Here is a 20,831-nt window from a genome sequence, read left to right on the forward strand (position 1 = left end):
GAGGGATCCCTCAGGGGCCCTCGGGAATCGAAACCGGGAGAAACCCGGAGAAGAAACGAAACTTGGCACCAGCACGAGTCGGAGCCTGGATCCCGGCTCTTCCTTCCTCTTCCGGCACAAATCCCGTGACAATCTGTGGCCTCACATCGTCCCCCCCCTTCCAAGCATCGACACCCAGGAGCCATCCCGGCCATCCTCTGTGCTCACAGTCTGGGAAAAAAAAAAAAAAATCCCAAGTAAAGCTCTCCGGAGCGGGAAATCCACCCCGAAATCCAAGGAGCAGCGAGGAAATTGGATACAGATGTGGGAAAAGGAGGTATGGGAGAAGGAGGGAATGGTGGAGAGGGAAAGGCCGGAGAGGGGGCTGGGAGAGGCCTCGCTCCTCAGGGAGAGACCCAGCAGGCCGCAGAGGAGGATGGAGCTCAGGCAATCCCGTCGCTGATTTTCGGGATATCGGGGAAAAGTTCAGGGCGAAATTATTCGGGTTTGTCATGGAGCGACGAGGGACGAAACGGAAAGGAATGTCAGGAGTTTGCCTGGAGCTGCAAAAAGCTGTAAAATGTTTTCAATAATTCTGTTTATTCTTTGTTTTCCTCTTCTTTTTTTTCTTGGTTTATTTTTCTTTTTTCCTTTTCCTTTTCCTTTTCCTTTTTCTTTCTTTCTTTTTCTTTTTCTTTTCTTTTTCTTTTTCTTTTTCTTTTCTTTTTCTTTTTCTTTTTCTTTTTCTTTTTCTTTTCTTTTTCTTTTTCTTTTTCTTTTTCTTTTTCTTTTTTCTTTTCTTTTTTCTTTTTCTTTTTCTTCTTTTCTTTCTCTTTCTTTTTCTTTTTCTTTTTCTTTTTTCTTCTTTTTTGACTTCTTTTTCTTCTCCTTTTTCTTCTTCTTTTTCTTCTTTTTCTTTCTTTTCTTCTTTTTCTTCTTCTTTTTCTTCTTCTCTTTTTCTTCTTCTTTTCCTCTTTCTCTCTTTTCTTTTTATATTTCCTTTTTTTCTTTGTTTTTCTTTTTTTCCTTTTTCTTTATTTCCTCTTGCATCTTCCTTCCTTCCTTCCTTCCTTCCTTCCTTCCTTCCCTCCTTCCTTCCTTCCCTCCTTCCTTCCTCCCTTCCTTCCTTCCTCCCTTCCTTCCTTCCTTCCTCCCTTCCTTCCTTCCCTCCTTCCTTCCTTCCTTCCTTCCTTCCTTCCTTCCTTCCTTCCTTCCTTCCTTCCTTCCTTCCTTCCTTCCCTCCTTCCTTCCTTCCCTCCTTCCTTCCTTCCTCCCTTCCTTCCTCCTTCCTTCCTTCCTTCCTTCCTTCCTTCCTTCCTTCCTTCCTTCCTTCCTTCCTTCCTTCCCTTCTTCCTTCCTCCTTCCCTCCTTCCTTCCTCCCTTCCTTCCTCCTTCCTTCCCTCCTTCCTTCCTCCTTCCCTCCTTCCTTCCTCCCTTCCTTCCTTCCTTCCTTCCTTCCTTCCTTCCTTCCTTCCTTCCTTCCTTCCTTCCTTCCTTCCTTCCTTCCCTCCTTCCCTCCCTCCTTCCTTCCTCCTTCCCCTCCCTTTTCCCTTCCCGTTTTCCCCCCATCCGTGTTGAGGCCTGTCCCGATTCCAGCAGGATTCATCCCGCAGGGATCCATCCCACCAATTCCGAGGCCCTCAGCCACCTCCTCCTGTCCCCAGGGTTGTGACCCCGCGTCCCCGGTGTCCCCCAGCAGTGCCACCATGCGCCTGCCCCGCTGCCTCGTGCTCCTGGCCAGCCTCGTCCCGCCAGGTATGGGGACAGTGACACCCTGGGGCTTGTCCCCTCTGCGACTGGAGGCCGGGACTGGCCCCAGTGGGTGGGAGCAGGAGCCAGGCGGGAATTCGGGGGATCCCAAGGCTGCTCCTGGGGGGTTTGCCACGATCCCACACTCCTGACGGGCAGGGATGGGGTGACAAAGGGACAGCCAGGCCATGGGAGCAAGGACAAGGCGCCACTGTGAGAAAATAAATTCGGGAGGCCAGGAGGTCGCCTTCCCTTTTTCCTCGTTATTTAGGCCCAAAAGATCCAGCTTTTCCCAGTTATCTCCCTCTTCTCCACCCCAGAACCTCCTTTTTGGGTGGGGGGTTCATCCCAAATCCCGCCTCCTCTCCCACCTTCCCCACCGAGCACAGGTGACGCGTCCCCAGCGTGTCCTGGGGGAAGCAGGGACACTTCTGGCTCCCTGATCCCGATTTTCCCTGGCACAGCCCTCGGCTCCTGGGGGGTCTCCTACCCCGAGTCGCTGCAGGCCAGTGGTGGGTCCTGCCTGGTTGTCCCCTGCACCTTCAGCTACCCCGCGGATGTGACAACCGCCGACGGCATCGTGGCCATCTGGTACAAGGACTACGACGGCCAGCGGACGCTGGTGTTCCACTCCGCCAGCCCCCAGGATGTGGATCCGCATTTTGGGGGTCGTGCCCAGCTCCTGGGGGACCCCATGGCCCGGAATTGCACCCTGCTGCTGCAGGGGGTGACGCCGGGGGACAGTGGCCTCTACAGGTTCCGCTTCGAGATCATCAACGGCGACCGCTGGTCGGCGTCGCGGGATGTGACCCTGAGCGTTTCGGGTGGGTAAAACACCGAAATTCCCAAAAAAATTCCCTTCTTGCCCATTCCGTGCGGTCATCCTGCCCTCCGCTCTCCATCCCAGAGGATCTGGAGCGTCCCAGTGTCACCGGCAGCGACGAGCAGACCGAGGGACAAAGGTCCACCTTGGAGTGCTCCACGCCCTACGTTTGTCCCAGGGGTGACACCGTCCTGCGCTGGGAGGGCTACGACCCTCAGGTGTCCGAAGTGTCCAGCCACGTCCAGCTGGACACCAGCGGGGTCAGCCACCAGGTGACCCTGACCAGCTCCTTCACCTGGAAGGACCATTCCAAGAAGCTGCTCTGCGAGGTTTCCGACGGATCCAAGCGGGCGAGCACGGAGGTGGTGCTGCGGGTCAGGCGTACGTGGGGTGGGGACAGAGGACACCTCTGTCACGGCCACCGCAGCCAGGTTCCACTCCTGCCACCCCCCTCCTTCCCTGCAGCATTTTCCTCCCGCTTCTCCCTCCTTTTCCTGCTCCCTGGCCACATCTGTCCCTTAGGTGCCACCTCCTGTCACGCACCTCCCCTTTTCCGTGCCCCCGGGGTGGTGACAGCACCCTGCGCCCACCACGTCCCTCTGTGTCCCCCACAGATGCCCCCAAGGACACGCAGGCGTCGCTGAGCCCTTCCTCGGGGAACATCGGCGTGGGTGACACGGTGACCCTGAGCTGCCAGGTGGGCAGCAGCCACCCCCCGGTCTCGGGCTACCGCTGGTACAAGGACGGGGTGGCCGTGGCCACCGAGCGGGTGCTGGCCCTGCGCGGGGTGCGCCGTGAGGACCACGGGCGGTACCACTGCGAGGCCCAGAACGCCCTCGGCACCGGCGTGTCACCTCCTGTCACCCTCCACGTGTTCTGTAAGTGCCACAGCAGCTCCGCCGGGGTGGGACATCGCTGAGTGTCCCAGGCTGGGGTGGTGTGGATTGGGATGGAGGTGGCCAGTGCTGCTGGAGGTTCAGGAATTGGACTGGGATGGAGGTGGCCAGTGCTGCTGGAGGTCCGGGAATTGGACCGGGGTGGAGGTGGCCAGTGCTGCTGGAGGTCCAGGAATTGGACCGGGATGGAGGTGGCCAGTGCTGCTGGAGGTTTGGGAATTGGACCGGGATGGAGGTGGCCAGTGCTGCTGGAGGTTTGGGAATTGGACTGGGATGGAGGTGGCCAGTGCTGCTGGAGGTTTGGGAATTCGACTGGGTTGGAGGTGGCCAGTGCTGCTGGAGGTCCCGGAATTGGACTGGGATGGAGGTGGCCAGTGCTGCTGGAGGTCCGGGAATTGGACTGGGATGGAGGTGGCCAGTGCTGCTGGAGGTTTGGGAATTGGACTGGGTTGGAGGTGGCCAGTGCTGCTGGAGGTCTGGGAATTGGACCAGGATGGAGGTGGACAGTGCTGCTGGAGGTTCAGGAATTGGACTGGGGTGGAGGTGGCCAGTGCTGCTGAAGGTTCGGGAATTGGGGTGTCCATGCAGGAGGAGGGTGGTGGCCCCGTTGTGCCACACCTCTGTCCCTTGTCTCTGCGATCCCAGAAAACAGGGAGGGATTTCCAGCCAAGGACAGGCAGCAGAGCTGGGAAGGGGTTGGGAGCTCGTGGAGATCCAGAGCCATGGTGGGACAGGACCTTAGGGATCATTCCCACCCTTGCCATGGGCAGGGGCACTTCCCGCTATCCCAGGTGGATCCAGGCCATGTCCATCCTGGCCTGGGGCACTTCCAGGGATCCCAGCTTCTCTGGGAATTCCAGCCCAGCCCCTTCCCACCAGCTCTCGCAGCCAAGACAAATCCCAGCCTTCCCTGCCTGAGCTGGAGCCCCACAGGGAGCATCTCCCCCCAGATGGGTCCCTGTTCTCCCCCCAAATTCCCCCTGATCTCACCCTGAGGGGTGAAAGACCCTTCCCCACCCACCATGAGTTTGGCCCTCGGGGCTTTGCTCTAAATCCAGGTGTCCCCAGCTGGTGGCAGGGGACAAACCCAAATGTCCCCCAGCTCTGTCGCTGGGGCTTCCATCTTCTCCCAGGCTCTGCAACGGGGGATTTGGGGCGGGCGCTCAGTTCTCCCGTCCCCAGGGCCATCCCGAACGTGCCCCTTGTCCCTCAGCCGCAGAGATCTCGGCCAGCCCCGCGGCCGAGGTGCGCGAGGGGACAGCCACCACCTTGTCCTGCGACGTGCCCGGGCGGGAGGGACATCCCGAGGAGCTGACCTACACCTGGTACAAGAACGGCGCCTGGCTCAAGGAGGGCCCGGCCCACACCCTCCTCTTCCCCGCGGTGGCCGCCGCTGACGCCGGCTACTACTCCTGCCAAGTGACCAACAGCCAGGGCAGCGACACGGCCCAGGCCATCAGCCTCAGCGTGACGTGTGAGTGCCACCAGCTCCTGCCACACGGGGCCGTGCAAACCCCCCAAAATCCAGGGGATCCCCCCAAAAAATTCATGGCAAAGCCTCTTTCTGAGCACCCCAAGGGTAGATGAGGGGGGGGTCAACCCTGCTGGTTAAATTTTATGGGAATACAACAAATTTTGGCCATGAGGCAAGTGTGAAGGTGACATTAAGTGACATTTGGGATGTGTCCATGGCAGCATCTCCCACTAATCTCCTCCATTCCGTAAGATCTGGGGAGGTTTTTCATGGAGAATCCAGCAGAATAAGAACACCTCAGGAGGTTTTCGGGGGGGGAAATAACCCAGCCACGGGTTGGTTGTGACAATTTTGGGGTAAGTCTGACCCGGTGACACACGGGACAAGCAGATTGCGACATCCAGGCTGAGTGGGAGGACATTTCCCATCCTTGGAAGTGCTCAAGGCCAGGTTGGATGGGGCTTGGAGCCACCTGGGCTAGTAGAAGGTGCTCATGGCACCAGCTGGGATTTAATGTCCCCTCCAACTCAAAGCGCTCCGGGATTGTCCCCGTGACCACAGCACGAGGACATCCCAACCTCAGCACCCTCTCCCATCCCACAGATCCACCCCGAATTCCCACCCTCACGCTCTTCCAGGAGACCCAGGGTGGCCGGCTGGTCATTGTCCGCTGCACTGTGGACAGCCACCCTCCGGCCACCTTGGCCATCGGCCGCGATGGCACCGTGCTGGCCACCAGCGGGGCGCAGGTGGCCCTGGGCCAGCGCCTCGGTGTCACCGCCTCCCGCAATTCCCTGCGGCTGGAAATCCGGGATGCAGGACCCCGGGACGGCGGGAAGTACGGCTGCACCGCCACCAACGTCCACGGCAACGCCAGCGCCACCAAGGTCCTGGTGACCCGCGGTGAGTCCCGCGGTGACGCGGCTGCTCCTGGGGTCAGGGTGGCGATGAACCCCCCAAAATCTGGGGGACACGCAGCCCACAGAGCTGCGGGACCCCTGTGGTGGCACTGGGGGACATCGGTGTCCTGGGGGCTGTGTGGTGCCCCCTCCTTAGCAGGGTCAGAGCTGCTTTGGGAGCTGGAAAGGCTCCCGGGTTTTGTTTCCCAAAATGCCAAAAATCAGTAAATTTATGCAAATTTTTCTGCACCCATCTGTCCCCACCAGTCGCTGTCCCCTGCCCCCCAAGTCTGGATTGTTTGGGGTGACAGAGGCAGCAGAAGGAGAGAAAAGATCCACGTCCAAGAGGAAAATCCTTTAGGATCCCAAAAAAAAAAGCCCAAAAGAGACACCAAAGTCCAATTCCAGAGAAACCAAACCTGGATTTGTGTGTCCCAGTGGGGAGCTGGCAGTCAGACAAGGCCCAGCCAGTGAGAAAAGGGGACAGGGTCTGTCCTGGGAAAAAGTCACCTGGATGAACCTGGCACTTGGAAAAAATGGGAAAAGGTCAGGAAAGGCCCCATTTGCCTGTGCAGTGTTCCCAGGGAATGTCATTCCCCAAAAACCCACAGACCCCACGGGCTCCGGTGAGGAAGAGGACTCAAGGAAGCCCAGCAAGGAATTGTATCTGGATGGATCCATGGGAAGGATTTCCCTCCTTCCCTGAAATCCCTCTCCCACCTCTCCTCCAGCTGCAGGGCTCCTGGTCCAGCCCTCGGCGGAGGTGACGGAGGGGACCGCGGTCACCCTGACCTGCGTGGGGACAGGGGACATGGAGGAGGAGCTGCTCTACACCTGGTACAGGAATGGCCGGAGGCTCCAGGAGAGCTCATTCCCGACCTTGGAATTCCCGTCCGTCCGCGGGGACGACGCCGGCGCCTTCCAGTGCCAGGTCCGGGGCAGGAACGGCAGCGACACGTCAGAGGCTGTCCCGCTCCGAGTGCTCTGTGAGTGTCCCGTGGGAATTCCAAAGGGTCCTGAGCTGGGGGTGCTCCCACCCTGAGGTTTCCCCCATCCCCACCAGCCACAGCCAAGGAGCTCTTGGGCGGGAATGTGGGGAGGGTGAAAAATTCCCTCTGGCGGGTAAATCTGGGTGCTTTGTGGGAGGAGGAATTTGGAGAATTCCCACCTTCCCAAGAATTTCAAGAACAATAGGTGCTCAGAGAACCATGAATGGTTTGGGCTTGGGAGTCCTCATAACCCATCTCGTTCTGACCCCTCTGCCATGGGCAGGGGCGCCTCCCACTAGACCAGGTCCAACGTGGATGTCCGAGAGTTTCTCAGGCAGCATTGGGAGCATCGATCCCTTGGATTCTGAGGGTTTTCCCAATGGATCCAGTGGTGTTTTGTCCCCGGATTGGGTTGGGAGGGACCTCAAAGCCCTTCTCATTCCAAGCCCTCTTCCCTTGGCAGGGACACCTCCCATTGTCCCAGGTTCTTTCAAACCCCATCCAACCTGGATGATCAGGCAGTGCTGGAAGCATCAATCCCTTGGATTCTGGGAATTTTCCCAACCTCTCGGATCCATTTTTCTCCCCCACAGACCCCCCGAGGCAGCCGGTGCTGAGCTCGTTCCTGCAGAGCCAGGGTGGGCACCTGGGCATCATCCAGTGCTCCGTAGAGAGCGATCCCGAGTCCAACCTCACCCTCCGGAGAGGGGACGATGCCATCGCCTGCACCCAGGGCTGTCCCCAAGCCACCAGCCCCAGAGTCCTCGTCACCAGGTCCTACAACAGCCTGAAGGTGGAAATCCGGGACGTGGTGGTGGAGGATGAGGGGATTTACGTGTGCCAGGCTGGGAATTCCCAAGGAAGCGCCAGTGCCACTGTGGATTTCAAGGCGGACAGTGAGTGGGGACAGGGGACAGGGGACGGGATTGTGGCATCTGGGAATGTTCTGAGGGAGGGGAGCACGGGAAGGGAATGCTGGGGAAGGAGGCGAGCTCAGGAGATGGTGGCAGGAGGGGCAGAAATGTCACATGGAAATGTCACATGTCCATGAAATCCAGATATGGAAGTGCCACATGGAAATGACACACATTCATGAAATCCAGACATGGAAATGTCACATGGAAATGACACACATTCATGAAATCCAGACATGGCAATGCCACCTGTCCGTGAAATCCAGACGTGGCAATGCCACGTGTCCATGAAATCCAGACATGGAAGTGCCACATGGAAATGATACACATTCATGAAATCCATACATGGAAATGCCACGTGTCCATGAAATCCAGACATGGAAATTACACATGTCCATGAAATCCAGACATGGAAATGCCACATGTCCATGAAATCTAGACATGGAAATGTCACATGTCCATGAAATCCAGACATGGAAATGTTGCATGGAAATGCCACATGTCCATGAAATCCATACATGGAAATGACACGTGTCCATGAAATCCAGATATGGAAGTGCCACATGGAAATGACACACATTCATGAAATCCGTACATGGCAATGCCACATGGAAATTCCACATGTCCATGAAACTCAGACATGGAAATGCCACATGTCCATGAAATCCAGACATGGAAATGTTGCATGTCCATGAAACTCAGACATGGAAATGCCACATGTCCATGAAATCCATACATGGAAATGACACGTGTCCATGAAATCCAGATATGGAAGTGCCACATGGAAATGACACACATTCATGAAATCCGTACATGGCAATGCCACATGGAAATTCCACATGTCCATGAAACTCAGACATGGAAATGCCACATGTCCATGAAATCCAGACATGGAAATGTTGCATGTCCATGAAACTCAGACATGGAAATGCCACATGTCCATGAAATCCATACATGGAAATGACACGTGTCCATGAAATCCAGATATGGAAGTGCCACATGGAAATGACACACATTCATGATATCCATACATGGCAATGCCACATGGAAATGCCACATGTCCATGAAACTCAGACATGGAAATGCCACATGTTCATGAAATCCAGACACGGAAATGTCACATGTCCATGAAATCCAGACATGGAAATGTTGCATGTCCATGAAACTCAGACATGGAAATGCCACATGTCCATGAAATCCATACATGGAAATGACACGTGTCCATGAAATCCAGATATGGAAGTGCCACATGGAAATGACACACATTCATGATATCCATACATGGCAATGCCACATGGAAATGCCACATGTCCATGAAACTCAGACATGGAAATGCCACATGTTCATGAAATCCAGACACGGAAATGTCACATGTCCATGAAATCCAGACATGGAAATGTTGCATGTCCATGAAACTCAGACATGGAAATGCCACATGTCCATGAAATCCATACATGGAAATGACACGTGTCCATGAAATCCAGATATGGAAGTGCCACATGGAAATGACACACATTCATGATATCCAGACATGGCAATGCCACATGGAAATGTTGCATGTCCATGAAACTCAGACATGGAAATGCCACATGTTCATGAAATCCAGACACGGAAATGTCACATGTCCATGAAATCCAGACATGGAAATGTTGCATGTCCATGAAACTCAGACATGGAAATGCCACATGTCCATGAAATCCATACATGGAAATGACACGTGTCCATGAAATCCAGATATGGAAGTGCCACATGGAAATGACACACATTCATGAAATCCAGACATGGAAATGCCACCTGTCCATGAAATCCAGACATGGCAATGCCACATGGAAATGCCACACATTCATGAAATCCAGACATGGAAATGCCACCTGTCCATGAAATCCAGATGTGGCAATGTCACATGTCCATGAAATCCAGACATGGAAGTGCCACATGGAAATGACACACATTCATGAAATCCAGACATGGAAATGTCACATGTCCATGAAATCCAGACATGGAAATGTCACATGGAAATGACACACATTCATGAAATCCAGACATGGCAATGCCACATGTCTGTGAAATCCAGACGTGGCAATGCCATGTGTCCATGAAATCCAGACATGGCAATGTCACATGTCCATGAAATCCAGATATGGAAGTGTCACATGAAAATGATACACATTCATGAAATCCATACATGGAAATGCCACGTGTCCATGAAATCCCGATGTGGCAATGCCACGTGTCTGTGAAATCCAGACATGGAAATGCCATGTGTCCATGAAATCCAGACATGGAAATGTCACATGTCCATGAAATCCAGATATGGAAGTGCCACATGGAAATGACACACATTCATGAAATCCAGACATGGAAATGCCACCTGTCCATGAAATCCATTCATGGAAATGCCACATGGAAATGCCACATGTCCATGAAATCCAGACATGGAAATTACACATGTCCATGAAATCCAGACATGGAAATGCCACATGTCCATGAAATCTAGACATGGAAATGTCACATGTCCATGAAATCCAGACATGGAAATGTTGCATGGAAATGCCACATGTCCATGAAACTCAGACATGGAAATGACACGTGTCCATGAAATCCAGATATGGAAGTGCCACATGGAAATGACACACATTCATGATATCCATACATGGCAATGCCACATGGAAATGCCACATGTCCATGAAACTCAGACATGGAAATGCCACATGTTCATGAAATCCAGACACGGAAATGTCACGTGTCCATGAAATCCAGACATGGAAATGTTGCATGGAAATGCCACATGTCCATGAAACTCAGACATGGAAATGCCACATGTCCATGAAATCCAGACATGGCAATGCCACGTGTCTGTGAAATCCAGACATGGAAATGTCACATGTCCATGAAATCCAGACATGGAAATGTTGCATGGAAATGCCACATGTCCATGAAATCCAGACATGGCAATGCCACATGTCCACAAAACCCAGACATGGTGGCTCCCCCATGACATTCCAGCCCCTGGCGGGGATTCCCTGGCTCTGTGTGACAGGAACACCGAGCAAAACGTGGCCAAGGGATGTCCCTGGGCTGGTGGCAGTTCCAGCCTCAGAGCTGTCTCCACCATGGCACTGTGGGATCAGCTGCAATTTGCCCGCTGGGGTAGCCACGCTGTCCTTTGGTGGCTTTGAGGGGTTGTCACCCCACCGTTGACACCAGACCCCGTTTCCTCCTGCCCACAGCTGCCAATGTCACCGTGTCCCCCTCCCGCCACGTGCTGGAGGGTGACAATGCCACCCTCACCTGTCACCTGAGCAGCGGCTCCATGGCTGTCCCCAATGTCACCTGGTACCACAACGGGCAGCAGATCTCCACGGGCTCGGCCACGTCGCTGGAGCTGCGGCCGGTGCGCAGCGGGGACACCGGGCTGTACCGGTGCCAGGCCAGCACCGCCAGTGGCAGCCGGAGCTCTCCCGACGTCCTCCTGGACGTGCTCTGTGCGTCCCCTTCCTTTCCCCTTTCCCTTCTCTTCCCCTTCTCCACTTCTCCCCTTTTTCCTTTCCCTTCCCTTTCAATTTCCTCTTTTCCCTCCCCACTTCCCTTCTGTTTCCTTTTTAACTTTCCATTCTCTTCCCCTTTTTCCATTTTCCTTTCAATTTCCTATTTTTCCTTTTCCTTTCCCTTTTCTGTTTCCTTTCCCATTCTCTTTCCCTTCACCATCCCCTTCTGTTTCCCTTTTCCCATTTCCTTTTCCCTTTCCCTTCCCCTTCCCCTTCTCCTTCCCTCTCTTCTTCTCCTTCTTTTCCCTTTTCCCTTTTCTCTTTTCCCTTTTCCCCTTTCCCTTTTCCTTTTTCCTTTTCCCTTTTCTCTTTTCCCTTTTCCCTTTCCCTTTTCCATTTTTGCTTTACATTTTCCCTTTTCCCCTTTCCCTTTTCCTTTTTCCTTTTCCCTTTTCTCTTTTCCCCTTTCCCTTTTCCTTTTTCCTTTTCCCTTTTCCCTTTTCCCTTTTCCCTTTTCCTTCTTCCTTTCCACTTCCCTTTTCCCCTTCCCCCTTCCCTTTTCCCTTTCCCTTTTCCCCCTTCCCTTTTCCCCCTTCCATTTTCCCTTTTTCCTTTTTCCCTTTTCCCTTTTCCCTTTTCCCTTTTCCCTTTCCCCTTTTCCCTTCCCTTTTCCCTTTTCCCCTTCCCTTTTCCCTTTTCCCTTTTCCCTTTTCCCTTTTCCCTTTTCCTTTTCCCCTTCCCTTTTCCCTTTTCCCTTTCCCCTTCCCTTTTCCCTTTTCCCCTTCCCTTTTCCCTGTTCCCTTTTCCCTTTTCCCTTTTCCCCTTCCCTGTTCCCTTTTCCCTTTTCCCTTTTCCCTTTTCCCTTTTCCCTTTTCCCTTTTCCCTTTTCCCTTTTCCCTTTTCCCCTTCCCTTTTCCCTTTTCCCTTTTCCCTTTTCCCTTTTCCTTTTCCCCTTCCCTTTTCCCTTTCCCTTTTCCCTTTTCCCTTTTCCCTCTTCCCTTTTCCACTTCCCTTTTCACTTTTCCCTTTTCCCCTTCCCTTTTCCCCTTCCCTTTTCCCCTTCCCTTTTCCCTTTTCCCTTTTCCCTCTTCCCTTTTCCCTTTTCCCTTCTCCCTTTTCCCTTTTCCCTTTTCCCTTTTCCCTTTTCCCTTTTCCCTTTTCCCTTTTCCCTTTTCCCCTTCCCTTTTCCCTTTTCCCTTTCCCTTTTCCCTTTCCCTTTCCCTCTCCCCCCACCCTTCCCAGACCCCCAGAGCAGTGACCCCTCCCAGGACCCCTCTCCCGGTGGTGTTCCCAGCCTCTCACCCCATTCCCCCCACAGACCCCCCTCGGGACCCTCTCCTGGCGGCTTTCCTGGAGGCCGAGCAGGGCTCCCTGGCCATCTTCCAGTGCTCCGTGGCCAGCAACCCCCCGGCCCGGCTGGCCCTGCTCCGCGACCAGGAGCTGGTGGCCACCAGCGCCGGCGGGAGCAGCCCGCGGGTCAGCGTCTCCACTGTCCCCAACTCGCTGCGGGTGGAGATGCGGGAGGTGACGCCAGCCGACGACGGCAGCTACCGGTGCACGGCCGCCAACGCGCACGGCTCCGCGGAGCGACGGCTCTACCTGCGCGTGCAAGGTGGGGAGACTGGGATTCGGGGATCCGAGCGGTCCATCCCATGGGAATGACCACGTGTCTGTGCTCCCAGTGCCACCAGATCCCACCCAGGGATCGGAGCGTCCCTTCCCGTGGGAATGACCATGAGTTTGCACTCCCAATGCCACCAGATCCCACCCAGGGATCGGAGCGTCCCTTCCCATGGGAATGACCACGTGTCTGTGCTCCCAATGCCACCAGATCCCACCCAGGGATCGGAGCGTCCCTTCCCATGGGAATGACCACGTGTTTGTGCTCCCAGTGCCACCAGATCCCTTCTAGGGATCAGAGCGTCCCTTCCCGTGGGAATGACCACGAGTTTGCACTCCCAATGCCACCAGATCCCACCCAGGGATCGGAGCGTCCCTTCCCATGGGAATGACCACGAGTTTGCACTCCCAATGCCACCAGATCCCACCCAGGGATCGGAGCGTCCCTTCCCATGGGAATGACCACGTGTCTGTGCTCCCAGTGCCACCAGATCCCTTCTAGGGATCAGAGCATCCCTTCCCATGGGAATGACCACGTGTCTGTGCTCCCAGTGCCACCAGATCCCACCCAGGGATCGGAGCGTCCCTTTCCACGGGAATGACCACATGTCTGTGCTCCCAATGCCACCAGATCCCTCCCAGTGCCACCAGATCCCACCCACAGATCAGAGCAACCCATCCCATGGGAATGACACTGTGTCTGCACTCCCAAGGCCACCAGATCCCACCCAGGGATCAGAGCAGCCCATCCCATGGGAATGACCACATGTCTGTGCTCCCAGTGCCACCAGATCCCTTCTAGGGATCGGAACGTCCCTTCCCATGGGAATGACCACGAGTTTGCACTCCCAATGCCACCAGATCCCACCCAGGGATCGGAGCGTCCCTTCCCATGGGAATGACCACATATCTACTCCCAGTGCCACCAGATCCCACCCAAAGATCAGAGCATCCCTTCCCATGGGAATGACCACGTGTCTGTGCTCCCAGTGCCACCAGATCCCTCCCAGTGACACCAGATCTCCCCCAGTGCCACCAGATCCCACCAAGGGATCAGAGCAACCCATCCCATGGGAATGACACCGTGTCCATGCTTCCAGTGCCACCAGATCTATCCCAGTGCCACCAGATCCCTCCCAAGGTCACCAGATCCCTCCAAGGGATCGGAGTGTCCCATCCCATGGGAATGACCACGTGTCTGTGCTCCCAATGCCACCAGATTCCTCCTAGGGATCAGAGAGCAACCCATCCCATGGGAATGACACCATGTCTGTGCTCCCAGTGCCACCAGATCCCTCCCAAGGCCACCAGATCCCACCCAGGGATTGGAGTGACCCATCCCATGGGAATGACACCATGTCCATGCTCCCAGTGCCACCAGATCCCTCCCAAGGCCACCAGATCCCACCCAGGGATCGGAGCGTCCTTTCCCATGGGAATGATCACGTCTGCACTCCCAGTGCCACCAGGTCCCCCCCAGTGCCACCCCCTGCCCATATTCCAACACCTCAGCCCTGGGCATCTCCAGGAGGAGCTGGGGACACCCTAAGGGGACAGGGAGCCCCAATATTGCATCGGAGCTGTCCCAAATCCTTGGACAGAGTGGGAATATCGCACCCCACAGGTCACGGAAGTGACGAGGGGACACCGGCAGTGCCGAGCTCTGCCCTGTCCCCTCTGAGCTGGCGCTGTCCCCGCTCCAGCCACCCGAGTCCTGATCTCACCGTCCTCGGAGGTGCTGGAAGGTGACAACGTGTCCCTGATGTGCCAGGTGGCCGGAGAGCCACCGGGTGACACCATCTACTCCTGGTACAAGGACAGCAAGTGGCTCCAGGAGGGTCCCGACAGCGTCCTCGTGCTGTCCCCTGCCACCAGCGCTGCCACCGGGCTCTACCACTGCCGGGCCCGGGGCTCCGCGGGGACCAGCGTGTCCCCCGCTGTCACCCTGCGCGTCTGCTGTGAGCGGGACCCGCCAGGGGACGGGATGGGATGGGATGGGATGGGATGGGATGGGATGGGATGGGATGGGATGGGATATGATGGATGGATGGAACAGAATTGGGATGGGAGGATTTGGGATTGATTTGGGATGGGATGGAATTGGGATGAAACGGGGTGGAACAAAATGAGATGGGGAGGAAATGCAATGGGATGGGACAGGATGGGATGGGACGGGACGGGACGGGACAGGACGGGACGGGACGGGACGGGACGGGACGGGACGGGATGGGATGGGATCCATGGGATGGGATGGGATGGGATGGGATCCATGGGATGGGATGGGATGGGATGGGATGGGATGGGATGGGATCCATGGGATGGGATGGGATGGGATCCATGGGATGGGATGGGATGGGATGGGATCCATGGGATGGGAAGGGATGGAATCCATGGAATGGGATGGGATGGGATGGGATCCATGGTATGGGATGGGACGGGACGGGACGGGACGGGACTGGACGGGACGGGACTGGACGGGACAGGACGGGACGGGACGGGACGGGACGGGACGGGACGGGACGGGATGGGATGGGATGGGATCCATGGGATGGGATGGGATGGGATGGGATCCATGGGATGGGATGGGATGGGATCCATGGGATGGGATGGGATGGGATGGGATGGGATGGGATCCATGGGATGGGATGGGATGGGATCCATGGGATGGGATGGGATGGGATGGGATCCATGGGATGGGATGGGATGGGATCCATGGGATGGGATGGGATGGGATGGGATCCATGGGATGGGATGGGATGGGATGGGATGGTGCCAATGGGATGGTGACGATGGGATGATACCGACGGGATGGTGCTGATGGGATGGGATCATATCACTGGAATGATGCCATTGGGATGGTGCCAAGTGGATGGTACCACTGGAACGGTGCCACTGGAATGGCACTGATGGGATGGCACCTCGCTGGGTGCCGGGGGTCTCTGGGTGCATCTCCCACCCTCCCTGGCAGACCCCCCGCGGGTGCCGGTGCTCAGCACCTTCCTGGAGCCCCCGTCGGGCCAGCGCGGGATCCTGGAGTGCTCCGTGGACAGCTTCCCGCCGGCACAGCTGGCCCTCTTCAAGGACAGGGCCCTGGTGGCCTCCACGGCGCTGTCACCTCCTGTCCCCCGGCCACGGCTCAGTGTCACCTCGGCCACCAACGCGCTGCGTGTCCTCATCCGCCCCGTGCTGCTGCAGGACGAGGGCGAGTACCGGTGTGTGGCCACCAACGCCCACGGCAACGCCAGCGCCGCCGGGAACTTCTCCGGAGGAGGTGGGTCACTGGGATGGGATGGGATCCATGGGATGGGATCCATGGAATGGGATCCATGGGATGGGATCCATGGGACGGGATGGGATCCATGGGGTGGGATGGGATCCTTGGGATGGGATCCATGGAATGGGATGGGATCCATGGGGTGGGATCCATGGGATGGGATGGGATCCTTGGGATGGGATCCATGGAATGGGATCCATGGGGTGGGATCCATGGGATGGGATGATCCTTGGGATGGGATGGGATCCATGGAATGGGATCCATGGGATGGGATCCATGGGGTGGGATCCATGGGATGGGATGGGATCCATGGAATGGGATCCATGGGATGGGATCCATGGGGTGGGATCCATGGGATGGGATGGGATCCATGGAGTGGGATCCATGGGATGGGATCCATGGAATGGGATCCATGGAATGGGATGCGATCCATGGGGTGGGATCCATGGGATGGGATGGGATCCATGGGGTGGGATGGGATCCTTGGGATGGGATCCATGGGATGGGATGGGATCCATGGGGTGGGATGGGACCCTTGGGATGGGATGGGATGGGATGGGATGGGATGGGATGGGATGGGATGGGATGGGATGGGATGGGATGGGATGGGATGGGATGGGATGGGATGGGGTGGGATCCATGGGATAGGATAGGATCCGTGGAATGGGATGGTATGGGGTGGAGCAGGATCCATGGGATGGGATGGGGTGGGATGGGATCCATGGGATAGAAATGGGAATAGGGTGGGAAGGGGATGGAGAGCTGCAGGCAGCAGATGGAATGATGGGATTTGGGTTATGGTGATGAGGTGAAGGAATGGGGGAGAGAGTGTGGAGAGCAGCTGGAAAAGGATGGATAGGATGAAAACGGGGAATAAAAATGTGGAAAATCCATGTTTATGGGGATGGAGGTATTCCCAGAGAGCTGCAGGTGTCCCAGGCATGTGGCAAAGGGACACGGCTCCACTTGGATGTGGTTCTGGGAGCTGGCTTTGCTGTGTCCATCCATGGCACCGCGCTGCTGCCATCATCCCGGGAATCATGAAACCATGGAATGTTTGGGTTGGGAGAGACCTCAAATCCCATCAATCCCACCCCTGCCATGGGCAGGAACACCTTCCACTATCCCAAGCTGCTCCAAGCCCCATCCAACCTGACCTTGGACACTTCCAGGGATGGAGCACCCCAACAAATCCATGGGAACACCACGGGAATGGTGTCACCTGGGGGTTGTGGTGGCCGTTCCCCCTTTTTACTGCCCTGCAACTCCATGACTTTCCCACTCTGGAAAGTGAGGGATCTCCACTTTTTTCCCTGGAATTGAGGGATCCCCACTTTTTCCTGGAAAGTGAGAGGTCACCACTTTTTTCTGGAAGTGAGGGATCGCCACTTTTCCCTGGAAGTGAGGGATCACTTTTTTCCCTGGAAGTGAGGGATCCCCACTTTTTCCTGGAAGTAAGAGATCACTTTTTTCCCTGGAAGTGAGGGATCACCAATTTTTCCTGGAAGTGAGGGATCCCCACTTTTTCCTGGAAGTAAGAGATCACTTTTTTCCCTGGAAGTGAGGGATCCCCACTCTTTCCTGGAAGTGAGGGATGCCCACTTTTTCCTGGAAAGCAAGGAATCACCTCTTTTTCCTGGAAGTGAGGGATCGCCACTTTTTCCTGGAAGTGAGGGATCACTTTTTTTCCTGGAAGTGAGGGATCCCCACTCTTTCCTGGAAGTGAGGGATCACTTTTTTTCCTGGAAGTGAGGGATCCCCACTCTTTCCTGGAAGTGAGGGATCACTTTTTTTCCTGGAAGTGAGGGATCCCCACTCTTTCCTGGAAGTGAGGGATCACTTTTTTTCCCGGAAGTGAGGGATCCCCACTCTTTCCTCCCCTGCCGTGCAGCCGCCCGGGTCTGGATCTGGCCGTCCCCAGACGTGCGGGAAGGGGACACTGCCACCGTCACCTGCGCGGTGGCAGGAGGGGACCGGGACGTGCTGAGCTACACCTGGTACCGGAACCAGGTGTGGCTGGGCACCGGCTCTTCCCAAAATCTCACCTTCCCCGGGGTCACCACCTCCGACGCCGGCTCCTACCAGTGCTCCGTACGGACTCCGGCCCGGAACCACAGTGCCACTCCTGCCACCCTCAACGTCCTCTGTGAGTCCCCAGGTGACAGCTTCGTGTCACTTGGTGTCACCCCTCGGTCGGTTCCCGTGGCTGGAGAGATGGGGCAGTAAGGCCTGGTTTAATCGGCGGGGATTAATTAATTAGGGGAGCTCAGAAAATGTATTCCAGAGGATCATTAAGCCCAGCTTTACACCCCAGACCTGCCTGGAGACCCCAAAACCTTCTCCAAGTTTCCCTGTGCTCCACACCAAACCCAGCAGGAAAATCCTTGGCTTTAATACTGGATTTAGGACTTTTTTGTTTTTATCCCTAACTGGGAAAATTAAAATCAGACTTTGCTTTAAAAAACAAAAAAAGAAAAAAGAGGGGGAGAAATGTCGTTGAGAATCAGAACATGAGGGGGTTTTTCCCCAGTTTTTTATGTGGAAAAAATGGTGTTAATTTATAAATTATAAATATTAGTGATGAATGTGAGGCGGAAGTTCCGGAGCATGAGGAATCCCTGGCATGAAGGGGTTGGAGCTCCAGGAGGGCTGAAGGAGCTGGGAAGGGGCTCAGCCTGGAGAAAAGGGGGATCAGGGGGGACCTTGTGGCTCTGCACAGCTCCTGCCAGGAGGGGACAGCCGGGGGCGATGGGGAACGAGGGGCGGGACAAAGGGACGCAGCCTCAAGCTGTGCCAGGAGCGGTTTTGCTTGGATATTGGGAATTTTGGAGTTTTTCCCACCTGGAAAGTCCAGCGGTGGAGTTCCATCCTCAGGATGTGGCGCTCGGGGACGCGCTCAGCGGTGGCCTGGGTCAGCGCTGTGGGACCCTTGGACTCCGTGAGCTCCAAGGGCTTTCCCAACCCAACCAATTCCACGATTATCCCTAAAAATATCCCCATATTTTTCCCGTCCCGCAGACCCCCCCAGGAACCTGCGGCTGCAATCCTTCGTGGAGAGCAGCCAGGGGACGGCCACCATCCTGCTGTGCGCCGTGGACAGCCACCCCCCGGCCCAGCTCACCCTGCTCAAGGGGGGACACCCGGTGGCCTCCAGCCCCCCCAGAGGAGGTGACACCCCCCGGCAGAGCATCCGTGTGTCCCCCTCTCCCAACGCGCTGCGCTTGGAATTCCGGGAAGCCTCCGAGGAGGATGAGGGTGAATACGAGTGCCAGGCACGGAGCGCCCTCGGCGACACCCACGCATCCCTCACGCTCCGGGTGCAAGGTGAGGAGGGGGACAAGGGGCTTGGGGACACTGCCAGGGGCGGCGTTGAAGGGTGCAGGATTTGGGCTACCCAACTTTGGAGAGGCTGGAGGTTGGGGACACCAACTTGGGGCTGGGGGGCTTCAAAGGGAGAACGTGACCAAAATCCTCTCCGCTCCCCGCAGCCACCAGGGTGCTGGTGCGACCCTCGGCCGAGGTGGCGGAGGGGACAGAGGTGACCCTGACGTGCCAGGCCCCTCGCGCGCAGCCGGGGACCCTCTACACGTGGTTCAAGAACGGGCGGTGGGCGACAGAGGGACCCGAGCCCTCGCTGGGGCTCCGTGGCCACCGCTCCGACGCGGGGCTCTACGGCTGCCGGGCGGGCCGGGGGCCCCGCGCCACCCCCGTGGGCCTCGCCGTGCTCTGTGAGTGGGGGGCGACATCTCCGGGCTGGGGTGGGGGGACAGCAGGGGACACCAGGACACGCCGCCCCCGCGGGGACAGCGCTGCCCGGTCTGTGTCGACACGCGGCCACAGCGCAGCCCCTCCTCGGGGGGAAGGGGACACAAGGTGGTGGGGGACACAAGGGGGGACACAAGAAGGGGACAAGGGCTGTCCTTGTCGCCGCAGATGCCCCGCAGGAGCCCAGCTTCGTGGCGCTGGTGGAGCCCCGCGGGGGGCGACAGGCGGTGCTGCTCTGCTCGGCCGACGGTGTCCCCCCGCCGGACATCTCCGTGAGCAGGGGACAAGGCCACCCACCCCTGGCCACCAGCCACGGCTCCCCTGACCCCCGCTTCGAGGTCCGGGCCACCCCCACGTCGCTGCGGGTGGCGATGGCGGGGCTGGAGCCCGGCGACGCGGGGCTCTACCTGTGCTCGGCCACCAACAGCCGCGGCTCGGCCACCGCGGCCCTGCGGCTGGAAGTGCCAGGTGAGGTGTCCCCGAGTCCCCAAGTGGCCGAGGTGTGGGGTTGTGACCTTCCCGGCCGCTCCTGGAGTCACCAATGTCCCTCCTCAGGGGTGACGCTGGCGGTGGAGCCCTCGCAAGAAGTCCTCGAGGGCACCCGGGCCACCATGAGCTGCTCGGCCACCGCGTGGGGGGACAAAGGTGTCAACTACACGTGGTACCGCGACGGGCGGTGGCTTTGGGAGGGACCGAGCGGCTCCTTCGTCCTCGGCCGCGTGTCCAGCGCCGACGCCGGCTCCTACCGGTGCCAGGCCAGCGGGACATGGGGCACGGCCACCTCTGTCCCCCTCAGCCTCAGTGTCCTCTGTGAGTGTCCAAGCCGCGTGTCCCCATTCCCTGTCGCTCGTGTCACCTCCGCTAGGCCGAGGAGAGTTTCCTCCTCTTCCTCTTCCCACCCTGCTTCCCTCCCTTTGGGGATTTTTGGGGATTTTTTAAAAGGCAGATTTGGGGCCAGAAT

The 20,831-nt window shown here is 56.9% G+C and overlaps 1 protein-coding gene across 1 annotated transcript; it reads left to right on the plus strand.

The window, feature by feature from the left end:
* The first annotated feature begins 1,685 nt into the window (after window positions 1-1,685).
* Window positions 1,686-20,195, plus strand: SIGLEC1 (sialic acid binding Ig like lectin 1). The gene is given in 17 exon segments (XM_077782545.1): window positions 1,686-1,734; window positions 2,193-2,601; window positions 2,667-2,932; window positions 3,166-3,429; window positions 4,661-4,921; window positions 5,525-5,824; window positions 6,543-6,806; window positions 7,403-7,768; window positions 10,954-11,208; window positions 12,530-12,823; window positions 14,535-14,789; window positions 15,800-16,102; window positions 17,997-18,251; window positions 19,124-19,429; window positions 19,594-19,833; window positions 20,039-20,142; window positions 20,181-20,195. Coding segments are annotated over 17 exon segments (4,206 nt in total).
* The last annotated feature ends 636 nt before the right edge of the window (window positions 20,196-20,831 follow it).

This window comes from Lonchura striata, chromosome 4 (genome assembly GCF_046129695.1).
Source record: "Lonchura striata isolate bLonStr1 chromosome 4, bLonStr1.mat, whole genome shotgun sequence".
Taxonomy (NCBI): Eukaryota; Metazoa; Chordata; class Aves; order Passeriformes; family Estrildidae; genus Lonchura; species Lonchura striata.